Source organism: Sminthopsis crassicaudata, chromosome 1, assembly GCF_048593235.1.
Source record: "Sminthopsis crassicaudata isolate SCR6 chromosome 1, ASM4859323v1, whole genome shotgun sequence".
In the NCBI taxonomy this organism is placed as follows: domain Eukaryota; kingdom Metazoa; phylum Chordata; class Mammalia; order Dasyuromorphia; family Dasyuridae; genus Sminthopsis; species Sminthopsis crassicaudata.
This window is the reverse complement of record NC_133617.1, coordinates 500,463,884-500,477,789: the sequence shown is the minus strand read 5'-3', so window position 1 is coordinate 500,477,789 and position 13,906 is coordinate 500,463,884. Positions and strand designations below refer to the sequence as shown.

The following is a 13,906-nucleotide window of genomic DNA, read 5'->3' as shown; positions in this document are numbered from 1 at the left end:
ATGCAGTACATAAATTAAAATTGGCAATATGCAAAACATTTTTCTCACTTGTAAATCCTAGAATTTTGTGACCTTTTGTGCTAATACCCCAATTAAAAAATTGACTTCAGGCAATATTCACTTGTTATAACACATGAAATATATAACACCATAAATACAAGCAAGCAAATAAAATTCTTAAATTTAAAACATTTTTTAACCTGAATCTTACCTTCCACTGTCTCAAATGGAAGTGTGAGAGTGTTATACTGTATACTATAATGCTAAAAACCTCTTTACCTTGGCTGCCCTCTGAAAACCAAGAAAGAGGTTGCTGGGATTTTTGTCACTCAACCAGCACCCCAGCATGGTCAGTTCCAAGTTCTCCCATCTTTAGCTCCTTTTAAAGACTGGTCCAGTAGGCCTGCGGTAGAGCCATTGCTTACCAAAATCTTCCCAAGAAGAGTTACCTTCCCCTCCTTGCTAAACACCCCAGGTTGATCCTTCTTTTCTTCTTTCTCAGAATAGTGAAGAGTTTGACTTCAGGCTAAGTTCAGAGGAGCACCTGGGGGCAGCCTAGTTTTGCCTCTAACAACTTCCACATTTGAGGCCTCCTTATCACACTTAGATATTCTGCTTTAACTTCACATGGCCAAGAATGCTCTAGATTGTCAATGTGAAAGTGAAAATATAGATTACTAATAAAGTCATGGGGATGCTTGAAGTTTTGACTGCTAAAGTCATGAATGTTGAAGATCTACTCTAGTGTCATTTTTTAAAAATTAGATTTGTTTCAAATTTAAAACATTTCATCACAGTTCTGTGTGCATTAAATGTTATTTTCAGAGAATTTGCATAAGTAGGATCTCACTTGATTTGCTATTTTTCATTTTGTTGCCAAAAAGTTTTATCATTTTATCATTGTCACTAGTTGTAGGAAAAATTACATTCATGTGATTACATAGCACCTCTCACATTAGGCTTACTTGTTTTTTTTTTTTTTTTTTTTTTTTATTACTTCTCCATATCTTCCTTCAATTTTTATTTATCTTTTCTCCCATAAGAAGCATGTCCTAATGATATTTCATGTTTCTGTAGTTTTTAAGGTATATCAGAGCACTTTATTTATAAGAACTCCAAGAGATGAAGTATGCAAATGTAATACCCATTTTATCTACAAGGAAACTGTATTTTTCAAATATTTCAGAAATATAAAAGGAAAAATTTCAACAAAAAAATGGGAGAGATTACACATACTTGTGTTGTCATGTATAAATCCTTATTTATCAATTAAGGAAGTTTATTAAAAGTATTTTCAGAATACAAATAGAAGAGGTGTATTTTTTTTTTTGAATGTCCATATTTTTATAAGAAAATTTAATAGGGGATACTTCCATTAAAAAAGTTAGAGAACATGAACACAGAAAGTAGGCCCTCTGCAGGGGATTAAATTAATCATTGTATTTAAATGTTCTTCAGTAGTTATTCAATTAAGGAAGTTTATTAAAAGTATTTTCAGAATACAAATAGAAGAGGTGTATTTTTTTTTTTTGAATGTCCATATTTTTATAAGAAAATTTAATAGGGGATACTTCCATTAAAAAAGTTAGAGAACATGAACACAGAAAGTAGGCCCTCTGCAGGGGATTAAATTAATCATTGTATTTAAATGTTCTTCAGTAGTTATTCTATTCTTTTATGTTTTTCCATTAATGTTTGAGATTTATTGCTCTTTAAACTTTTAACAGAATTTTCTATATGTTTGTAAATATATATATATATATATCTGTTATGAATGGCTTAAATGTTTTATTAAAATGTGTTTTCTACAGGGGTACTGAAGATATATTATCAAAAAATCAAAGACGAATACAACGATTACTTGAGGAAATACATGCCATGAAGGTAATAATGTGTATTGATTTTGCAATTTTGGTTTTTTCCTCCCTGTGGTATTACTTAATAATTTGAAAATTTCACAGATGCTTCTAGTGTCTTCACCATTACCTCCCAGCTGCTTACCTCAGTGGGGGTCAACTGGTTTCTCATCTTCACCAGGTCTTCGGATGTCTCTGGCTCTGATTATCTCAATCAGAGAGCTACCTCTTTAGAGGTTCCACCACAGAACACCCGAGTCACTCAAGTATGCGGCAACAGGTCTTTATTCTAACTCTTTACATAGTGTTCCCTAAAGTTCCTTCTAGCTTTCCCTCCGATGTTCTTCCTTCCCTTCTGGAGTTCCCCTCTTTATTTCTCGGAGTTTCCCCGAGTTCCCTCAGAGTTCCCTCCCCTGCCTTCTGTAACCTCCTTTTTATAGTCCCTGGTCAAATGACCAAGAGTGCAAGAGTTTGAGCATGAACAGCAAGAGCGAGGAGGCTTTTCCTCGTTAATGAGGCTTACTCAATACCTTTATGCCCAGTTTATTAGGCTCAGGCAGAATAAGCCTCCGAGTGCGTCTTATACTCTGCCCTTGAGATCTGCCCCTGACTGTATCACTTCACCAAAATATTGCAAATCAGCTTGGCTAAAAAAAGCATACACATGGAAATTATAAAACATTTAAGATTGTATTTTTCCATGTTTTTTGCTAAGTCTCCAAGATTGTTAGAATAGTTTGAATTGTGATCTGTTAAACTAAGCATGTTGTGCCACAGTTTTCTTTATTGTCCTGACTCACTTTCCCTAAATTGTTCTGACTCAGTTTCCCTAAATTGGTCTTGCCTCAATTTCCTTAATTGTTCTGCCTCAATCCCCTTAAGTTGCAAACTCCCCCCCTACCCCTCCAGTTCATGAAGACTGATATAACTCAGGGCTATTTGCTTTAAGGTTATAAATTGTCAATGTGTAAACTCAGAAAGGGAGACTCCAAACTTTGTGTCTATAGTCCAACACTTTCTTAACTCCCAATTTGTTAGAATTTATGGTCATACCCCCCAACCTGTCAGAATTGGATTTATGGTTCCTACTTGGAGATTCCTGCTCACCAGAGTATGGACTCTATCCCTCTGCCTTTATTTAGCTACTGTGTATAAATATGTCATTGAGAACTCCAGTGGGCTGCTGGATGCTGGCTGGATGCTGTATTCTTGGAGACGATAGTCTCATTCAGCCCTGGATCAAATCACGGATCCATTTGGTCCTAGTAAATCTCTCCCTTTCAAAAAATATTAAAAATTAAAAAATCTCTATCTTGCCTCAGTTTCTCCGACATTGCAAGTACACATTTAGTAAAGTTTCATGCTATGATGTTGTACTATGGTCAGTACTAGTACAAAAATTGATGTAGGTAAGTTATTTAGGATAGTAATGCTGATTTTTAACATCATACTTTATTCACATCTAGCTCAGTAAATGTCTGGGTAGTGACATCAGTTTTTCAGTTCAATTCTGTAGTCAATAGAAGTTGTAATGTCCTAGCAAGAACCTTGTCTACCCCTTGTGCCCTCAGTGATAACTCTTCACTGGCATAATTTTCAGTTTCTCTCATTCTTTAAGTTGTAGAACTCTCATTTTCTAAATAACATACCATCAAATGTCTAGGAAACTTTCATTACAAAGTTAAAACAACATTTGGTGGCAGCAATTATCTTAATTATGAGGTATATTTTGTATACGTAGATGAATATTGCATGGTACTTTGGGCTGAGATATGGTAAAACAGTTATGAAATAAAAACCGTAAATGCAGCAAAGGGAATAGAGCGAATATCATACTTTAGAAAGAAGTAAGGTTTTGTTGTTTATTTGTTTTTTAATTAAGGCATAGTCCTTGATAGTTATTCCCAAAATATTTGAAATACTTCTTTGATCAACCATTGAAGTAAAATTACTTAGCATGTATTACCTGGTTTTAATTGGCCTGTTGGTTTTTATTGTATATAGCATTTTACCCATTAATCTTAGTAGATTAAAATAGGGTCTCTGAATGTAGCAGTAAAGAGGGGTGTGTGTGTGTGTGTGTGTGTGTGTGTGTGTGTGTGTGTGTGTGTGTGTGTGTGTGTGTGTGTGTTAAACCAACATTCTAACCAACTTGCCTTGCCTGTCTATAACTTAACCCTGTAATTTCTACTGGATAGTCATTTTCATAGTTTTAAATTATTCAGAGGCTTTGAAATACTATATAATTGCTATGTTTATTTTGGAAAGAGTGCAATGTGTTGAATATGGACAGATTTGAGAATGAAAGATACTATGAGTAATACAGACTTTCTTTCCTATGTAATAGCTATTTTCATTTACATAGAGAATTTTTAGTACTTGTAAATTTGTATTCATAAATTGAGAACATCATACCTTTTTATTATCAGAGATAAGTTAGATTTTGTGATATTCTAAGTTTCTAAGATGTTTATGTAAACTTATTCATTTATATATTACTATAAATTTTGTTTAACTTGTTTTATTTGGTAGCTAAGCTTCTCAAGATTCTTATAAAATCAACTTCTGCTTCCTGAGAGTCTCCAGTTCATTACAGGTGGAGTGCCATAATTTTTGGCCATGGCATTTACCTCTTGTAATAAAGTTCAGTTGTCTTGACTCATCTATATTTTTAGGCTTTTTTTGAAAATTGGATTAAGCTGAACAAAAACAGTGAAAAAAGCAAACACTTCTTGAGTTTAAAGTTCCGGTCCTCAGATACTCATTTTGAAAATTGATGATTTTCTCTTAAAAGAAAATCAATAGGGGCAGCTAGGTGGCGCAGTGGATAGAGCATCAGCCCTGAATTCAGGAGGACCCAAGTTCAAATCTGGTCTCAGATACTTAATACTTCCTAGCTGTGTGACCCTGGGCAAGTCATTTAACCCCAGCCTCAGATTTAAAAAAAAAAGAAAAAAAATCAATACTAAGAGCAGTTTTCAACACTGAAAAATCTCTTCTCACGGATATGTCTATTATATATTTAAAGTGAGAGTATCAAAAGAAATAGGACAATGCAGAAAGCTCACAATTTCAATTAAATTTACTGAAAGATTTCTACCCATCCCCCATTCTAGAGGAATTTTTTCCTTGGCTCAAATTATAATTTGATTTATTGTCTTGCATATGGAATACCAGCTTGAATTTGCTTTCTATGATAATAGGATATTTTATTGCATTGTGACTTTTTTATGAAGATTTAAGATATTTTTAGAAATGAAAGTGTCCATTTTTCTATCCAAGAAAATATATTGATTTTATAATATCATAAAATCATAATGTTCCAATTTTATAGACTTTATTAATATAAAAATCCTGCCTTTATTGTCCTTTTGAATTGAACCAACACTTGTAGCATGAGGATATTGAATATGTTATAATTTATAAAACTTTCTGATACTATTGGAAGTTACTTATAGAGTCCCAACAGTTTAATACTCCAATTTTATATATGGGTGATGATTGAGTGTAGGTTATCGCTTTAAATACTCCACGTTTGCAGGAAATCTTTCATAGATCTTTTAACTCTCCACTACAGAGGCATCTGAAATTTTGCAATCTAGATTATGTAGAAAAGACTCTTCTCCAGCTTCATTAGCATTAACTGTGAATTTTAAATAAAAATTTAGTGAGTAATATACTTCTGGATGGATTATGAATGGTGTACCTCTCTCCAAAGTATAATTTTTTTTCATTTTTAGCTTTATGCTGTTTAGCTGGGAATGAAGCATTCTCTACTTCTTGGTCAGAATTGACTTAAAATACAACAAAAACTGACTTAACTGCTCCCTTAGAAGTGATTTAACAGAAACTACTGGTTCAGTATCAAAGTTACTTAGAGGGCTTTCTTTAAAATCTCTGCCAACAAGTTTTGCTATAACTCTTGTTTTCTTCTTTGGTCTTGTTTTGCTCTTTTCCCAGTTGCAATGATAAAAAAGAGCATATCAGGCTTTAGCTTTTGCTAAAAGAGAAAAGGTTTGAGTTGATAGGGGTATTTGTTAAAAAGAATTTATGGAAGAATCAACCTTTAGAGAAAGGTAAAGTTAGCTTTTTACTGCTTCTCCATTCTTTGCATACTTCTTTACTTCTTTTCTAATGTGGAGGGAGAGGAATGTATTGAAATTTGGTCACCTGCTTGCTGATACTTCAAACATAGCAATATATTTTCCTATCCTCTGCTTCTGTTACGTGAAGCAGATAACAAATGACTTATATAAAGCAGTCACATATTGGCAACCTGTTCTCTTTCCTGTTTAACCTATTATAATGGAAAGGTCACTCCACTCCCCAATAATCTCTCCCCTAAATAATTTCTAATGCTGCACTTTCAATTTTGCATTTACCATAATACCTTCACCAACTCTGTCCTGAGATATTGTAAGCATTCAAATTATATATAACTAGATTAAAGCATTTTGCAAACTTTAAAGGGCTATATAAATACCAGTTTTTATTTATTTATTTATTCATTTTTCCAAATTATCCCCTCCCTCCCCCCGATGACGGGTAATCCCATACATTTTACATGTGTTACAATATAACCTAGATACAATATATGTGTGTAAATACCATTTTCTTGTTGCACATTAATTATTAGCTTCCGAAGGTATAAGTAACCTGAGTAGATAGACAGTAGTGCTAACAATTTACATTCACTTCCCAGTGTTCCTTCTCTGGGTGTAGTTATTTCTGTCCATCATTGATCAACTGGAAGTGAGTTGGATCTTCTTTATGTTGAAGATTTTCACTTCCATCAGAATACATCCTCATACAGTATTGTTGTTGAAGTGTATAGTGATCTTCTGGTTCTGCTCATTTCACTCAGCATCAGTTGATGTAAGTCTCTCCAAGCCTCTCTGTATTCCTCCTGCTATACCAGTTATTATTTTTAGCCTACAATCACCAGCCTTCCATTCTAGTGAAGACTTCATTTCTTGAGCACTTTACTATACTTTTACTGAGCTTAAACAGTGTTTCTAGAGCAACAAAGTGGTGTGCTGATAAATATTGAGGGAAGGGAAGATGCAAGTACACATACTTTTAAATGCATTATTAATACATTTTAATTCTAGTAAATCAATTAAATGACAAATCAGGTCCTTATTTGTAGTGATTGCTCATTTCTGAGGTATAAATGCTCACTCTGAAAGTTTAATAATAGACTCTAAGTAAGTAGCTTAATGCTAGTTGCAGTTCATGCTCTCCACATTCATCAGTCTGAAACAATTATCAGGACATCGTGGAGAAAACATAATGATTCTACTAAAAATCTGTTTTCTCCTTAACCTCAAAACATTGTTTTACTCTGAAAAAAAGGGAGAAAGCAAAAAATGGCCATGTGTGTCCATTGTGCTAGTTGCCATGCAGAGTACCTATACTATAGAAGAAAGAATTGTCCCAAAGTCCTATGACTTTGACAAATCCAAGAGCCAACAGTCATCTGGGACTTCAGCTGAACCAAGTTTGAGTAGTAAGAAGGGTAAACTAGAAAGCTCTCTAGTATAATCATCTGATATAACATCTTAAGTATAACTAAAACTTAGTGCCACAAAAGTGACAGGGAATGTGTTTCTAGAAGTATATTTGTTTTTCAGAAGGTTCCCAAAATGGAAATAACAGAATTATCAATGTATATTAAGATTTTTTTATGTGATAGAATCTAGGAATTAAAGGAATAAAACAGTGAGTAGAGTGTTTGGGCATAGATATTGTAGGCAGAAGCAGAAGCCATATTATTCAATTTAACAAATAATAAGCACCTAATGCAAAGGAAAAATAAGGGAATCTTGTCCTAAGGAACCTTTCATTTATGCTAAGATGTGGGAAGGATATAGATAACAACTTATAAACTCATTTGACTGGAATAGATAATGTGTAAAAAAGATTGATATGAAATTATGCTGAAAAGATAGGTGGTAACTAGTTTGTGGAGAGCTTTAAATGACAGATTAAGGCAAAAAAAAAAGGGAGCCACTGAATATGTTTGAGAAAGGGAAGTGATATAGATTTCTGGGGAAATTCACTTTGATAGTTATATGTAGGAAGAATTGGAAATGCAAGATACTAGAAGCAATTGATAATAAATAAGGCAAATCAAGACATTATTAACTAGTCTGCTCTGTAGGAGAGAGAGGAGAATGAGAATCTCCAAAAAATGGATAACTGAAGCTCCCATTCTAAGGTTGTCATCTATCATTTCTCAATCTTTTTTATTTTCTCTTTGTTTCTTTCAGTCTAAAGTATTCTCTGATAACAATAACAATAACAACAAAACCAAAAATCTCTATTGCTACTCACAGAAACACCAGAAGTCCTAAACTTCAGGTACCCAGAAGCACATGAAGACCTACATTTTTGGAGAACAAAATCATCAGAGATCTGTGACTCTAGGGAGACAGTTCTACGATCCAAGAGCTTTGATGATGACAATGCTTCCAGACTAGTGTCCCCTGTGGTAGTAGTGCAGCCTAACAATTGTTCCTTTAGGTGCTATAGCCACAGCTACTGAAGACCCAGAAAAGAAACCACCAAAGTGGTTTCTTTGAATATTTATTGAATATCTGACACTTGCATATTTTATCACTGGGAATTACTTTAAAGAAAAGATATTATATTGTATATATTATCTCTTGTAAGTCATTCAACAATTAATAACAAAAGCTATATTTAGTCATAGGAAGAGGATATTCAGCAAAGATAAGCATTCGGGGATTCCTTGAATTGATTCTTCAAAGCTCCTTTGCTTCATATTATCCATTGGGATCCATCACTTAAGCCTCGGAGTGCCCTCTAGAGCTTTCTGAGATTGTTTTGTAGGCTATAAGGAAGGGACTTCGATAGTCTTAAGTTCCTATGTCAGCTAAGTCTCAAGAAATGTCTTGGTACCATTTTAAGGAAAAATTAGCCTAATTTTCAGGAGAGGGAGGAGTTATATCACTCCTAACACTGGGTCTTTAGAGTTTTATTTGGAAAAAAGGGAGAAAATAATAGTTCTGTTGCCTAAGGTGGGTTGTTAGAATCATAAAAAGAGAAGGAAGGTATTGCAGCTGAATTTTTATTTTGCTTCTCTTTTCTCTGCCAAGGAGAATTTTAGAGAAGAAAACAAAAATAAGGAGTTAAAATCCAAAATAAGTGGGAAAATAGGAAGAATACACTCTGCTTCCCTGTATTGAATTCAAGTCAGCAGGCCAAGAAAAACTGCATCCCAAGATACAATCACTAAATGTGATTGTTACCACTGTCAGTGTTGTTTAAAATAACATGGAGAAAGTCAGAAGGAGAACAGGGTTTTAAAAGAAAAAAATTTTTTTTTAAATTAATAACTCTTGCCTTTATATCACATTAATTTCTAACTCTTTACTTATCCTGTTGCAAACCCCTGGAGTAAAGATTTAAAAGAAAGAAAAGTAACTTAACTAAAACTAACCAACATATCTGTCAAACCTGGCAGTATTTGCAATATCCCATACCCAAAGTCCCTCACTTCAATAGTGACAGAAGGAAAATACATTCTCTCAACTCTTCTCCAAGGCCAGTCTTAGTCATTATAACTTTGTAGCATTCAGATTCTGAATCTTGTTTTCAAGATTGTTCTTTTTGTTTATGTTGTTGTGATGATCTTTTGTATTGTTGTTCTGATTCTGCTTGTTTTATTCTTTATCCATTGTGTTTCAGTACTTTCCTGTATTCTTCACATGTAACACTTCATCTCCTCTCAGTAGTTTTGATACCTAGAATGCATTTCTCTTTACTTTGACCTCAGAGAGTTCTTGTCTTTGAAGATACAGTTTCATCCTTCTCTTCACATAAAGCCCCTTCCAGGTCCCTCCCTGCTGCTACTGATCTCCTTTACAAACTACTTTGTGTAACAACTTTGTATATAAAATGGATAAATACAGTTACTTTGCAAATGTTTTTTAAAATCATTTTACTTTTGTGCGATTGATATACTTACCTACATAATAAGTACATCTGAACATAAACTTCTTTCAAGTAGAAATTCATTCTTTCTTTGTTCTGGTACATAGTAGTGACTTTAAAAATATCTGTTGACTGATAAGTGGTATTTGAGTTATGTTCATCTTTGTATGACTATTGTTTTTTCTCCCTTCTCCATAAGATTGCTCAACAAAAATTTATTAAGATCATAAGATCTAGATCTTGAAAGTACCTTAGAGACCATCTCAGTGAATAACAGAATGCTGTTCCTGATTCCAAAGCCATTATTCTTTCCACTCTTGTTGGATTATAGAATGCTAGAACTAGAATTGATTTTAGAAATCATCTAACACAATTTGAACCAGAAGAAATGACAGAGCATACAAAATCTTAACATTTTGTAGTGCAGTCTACTTTAATAGAGATTTTTTAAATGATGAAATTCAGACATTGGACATGCAGCAATATGATTTGGTTATCAGAAAATCAGTATTTCAGTTTTTCAAAAGCATTCTAGAACTTTAACGTATAACTTTGTCCTGTCTTTTTCTCTTTAATAAGCAACAGTTGTTCTGTTAAAATTTTTAAGTTTTTCCAACAAAAGAAGTATTTTTAACTGATTGTTTCCTTTTTGTGTAAAAAAAAAAAGAGAGAGAGAGAAATTTTCTCAAAATAAAGAAGAAAGGAAGAAAACGAGAATTTATTAAGCAGCTACTGTGTGCCACACATGTGCTTTTACAACTATTATCTCATTTGATTCTCACAGCAACTCTGAGAAGGTTGTTGTCATCATTGTTGTTGAGTCATATTTTATTCTCCATAACCCGTTTGGGATTTTCTTGGCAAAAATACTGGAGTAATTTGCCACTCCTTCTCCAGCTCATTTTACAAATGAAGAAACTGAAATAAAATGGGATGATTGACTTGCCCCTGATTACACAGCTACTCAATGTCTGAGATCATATTGAACTTTTCTATGACTTTTATGACTTTTTTGTTGTTCTTACCAACTTGTGCAGAATAGTATGATAATTTCTAAGAAGAATTTTTTTTAAAGTTTTTCTCATAGCGTTATACCCCCTAGGAGCTGTAGGAGAAATATAATCTGCAAAACCTGTGTTCTTTAGTTTTTTAGGTTTTAGAACTGATTGATTTTATTAATAATTAAACTCAGATCTCTAGGAAATGACTTGCCCAGTAAAATGCTATGTATGTGCAGAGGACTGTGCTAAATGAAAGACAGAATTAGGTAAAACATGGTCACCTTCTTCATTGTTCTTTTCCTAGTTCCTAATATACATATTCATATATGTATAATATACCCAAAAAATTACACAATACTAAGTACAAGTAGAATGTTTTGTGGAATCCCAGGTGATAAGGTCACTATTCCTTGGGGTCATTGGCAATTTGATTGCCACCAAGGATTAAATAGTAATCCTTACATCATGTTATCCTAGTACTATCATTGCTAAATCACTTTGGAGCAGTGGTCCTCAAACTTTTAAAATAGGGAGCCAGTTCACTGTCCCTCAGACTGTTGTAGTGCCTCACACTCTGTCTCTGCCACCTCAGCCCAGTGTCGGAAGTGTGCGTTGCTAATGCAAGTATAGGTCGAACATCACTTTGGGTGTGCATAAAAGTCCTCAACGGACTGTATCTGGCCGGTGGGCCATAGTTTGAGTACCCCTGCTCTGGAGGATCAAAAATCTATGAAATTTAAATTTAAGACTCACCAGACTAGAGTGGATCAGGGAACTTCATTCCTATTAATTTGTGAAGATTATAATTATATTCATCATGTAGTTATATTATGAAAATGGGTTTCTCCCCTTACATGTACAGATTTTGGAGACAGAAGAATCCATATCTATATAATTTTATTGCTGTGGATCTCAAGGCATATAAACTTTTTCTACTGATGCACAAACATCTTAAAGAGTTGCCTAGGGCCCTGAAAGATTAAACAATTTAATTTGTATTATATGTAGCACATGAAAATATATTCTTATGATTATAAGGAATTTTTATTTTAAAAACAAAGTACTGCATATAAGTTTGAGGAGGAGAGTTTTTACAGATTTGGTAGTTGTTGGATGATTTCTGATATGAGACACTTAAGTGATTATGATATTAGATTTGTACTTGCAAATGAATGTAATAGGAATCTTGTAGGAAAAGACAAAGAACTATCTAAACTAAACTGTTGTCATTAATAATATCAAGCAAAGCATAAAATAATAGGGATATATGTACTTTCCAGAGGCATTGATCTGTGTTGCCTGATTTTATCTGCAGAATACAAACAGAAGAAACATTTCCTATTTATGGAAAAATATTAAAGGTGTTTCTGTTTGCAGATGACAGTGTTCTCATTATATACAATCTTGGTACACACTAACCCCATCTCAAAAAGTTCTCCTTTACTCCCATAGAGGAAGAACAGATGGTGTCATGAAGTTGGATAGACAACCTGTTTACCTTGGATATTGAACTGAGGAAGCTATCCATTCTCCAACTCATATGACCTAGATTCAAGTCATATCTCTAATATTATTTTTGTGATCCTGATCAAGTCACTTAATTTCTTAATACCCTAGGCTATTCATTAAGACTCTGTAAGACATCTGTTAATGGCTATCTTTATGTTAGTGAAAAACAATATTATATATGATTTCATAATCTAGGGAACCTTTGACACTTAGCATAGGCTGCAGTTGACCCACAAAACTCCCAAGTGTGGCCCTCACCAAATTAAATTATAAGTGGAAAATATTAAACAAATCTTTTAAAAATATAAATAAATAATATTACATTTAAAAACTAAATATGTTATCTACAGGGATTTAAATATGGTTTACTAGCTTCCATTTCTACTTGAATTTAACTCCATTGGACTAGATCTTTTTGTACCAGAACATTATTTTTTCATTAAAATTGTAATTATAAAGTGCCCTCGTTTTTCTTATTCATCTTTCAGTACTGATGGTACTATGATATTTTATTATTCTTATTGTTATGTGGAAACAAATGTTATTTGGATCTTCAAAATTTGCAGAGTGGAACATTATTGTAAGAACTAATGGCAACAGTGTACAACATTCAGAACAGAGCAAACAATCAAGCAAAGTGCTATATTTGATTTAGAATCACCTTTGGAAAAAATGGATTCTCTAATTATTCATAGAAAAGCAAATAAAAGAAAGCAAATATAATGAAAACATGACAACATCTTTTCTAATCCATGTTGTTTAAAATCACATTTAATGAAATTCTACACTTTGATGTGTGGTGTCAGGGGTGTAAAGAAAATTTTTTTTCATGATAAAAAATAACTTCATCAAATACATATATGTTGCTTAGATCTGGATCAAAAGATATGGACACCTTTACCATAATTTCCCCACATGTGGAACATATGTCACTTTTTTCACCTTCCCACAAAGAACCCCAGGAAAATGGCCAAAGAAGCTGGAGACCTTCATACCACTATGGGGGAATGTCTTATAATGTCCGGACTAGCTTTCTGGAGGATCTCTGGACAGGCCTTGGTCTTTAGGTGGAGAAAAGTGAAGAAGGCAGGAGAGCCACTATAAGAATGGTCAAAGATGGAATCTGGAGTCTCGAGTCTTCTCTGTATCTGTGTCTGAGACTTCTTGTGTCTGTGTCTGAGATTTCTTGTGTCTGTGTCTGAGATCCCTTTTCCTTTCCCTTTTGGGCTCATTCCTTTTCCTCTTATGGTCTCTCTCATTCCAGATTCCATCAGAATTGATCTTTATATAATTTTGTTGTTGCCGTGTACAGTGATCTCCTGGTTCTGTTCATTTCACTCAGCATCAGTTCATGTAAGTCTCTCCAAACCTCTCTGTATTCATCCTGCTGGTCATTTCTTATAGAACAATAATATTCCATAACATTCATACACCATAACTTATTCAGCCATTCCACTTGATGGGCATTCTCTCAGTTTCCAGTTTCTTGCCACTACAAAAATTGCTATTCATTGTTGAACAAAGGACTCCTTCCGAATCAACGATTTTTTTGTTTTTTGTTTTTAAGGAAGGAATTTTTCA

At 33.6% G+C, this 13,906-nt stretch overlaps 1 protein-coding gene across 1 annotated transcript in view; it reads left to right on the top strand.

The window, feature by feature from the left end:
• Positions 1-13,906, top strand: part of SRFBP1 (serum response factor binding protein 1) — a 106,098-nt gene that overhangs the window by 45,032 nt on the left and 47,160 nt on the right. Inside the window, exon 3 of the mRNA XM_074281520.1 lies at positions 1,812-1,884. Within this exon, the coding sequence (XP_074137621.1) occupies positions 1,812-1,884 (73 nt within the window). The remainder of the gene's footprint in view (positions 1-1,811; positions 1,885-13,906) is intronic.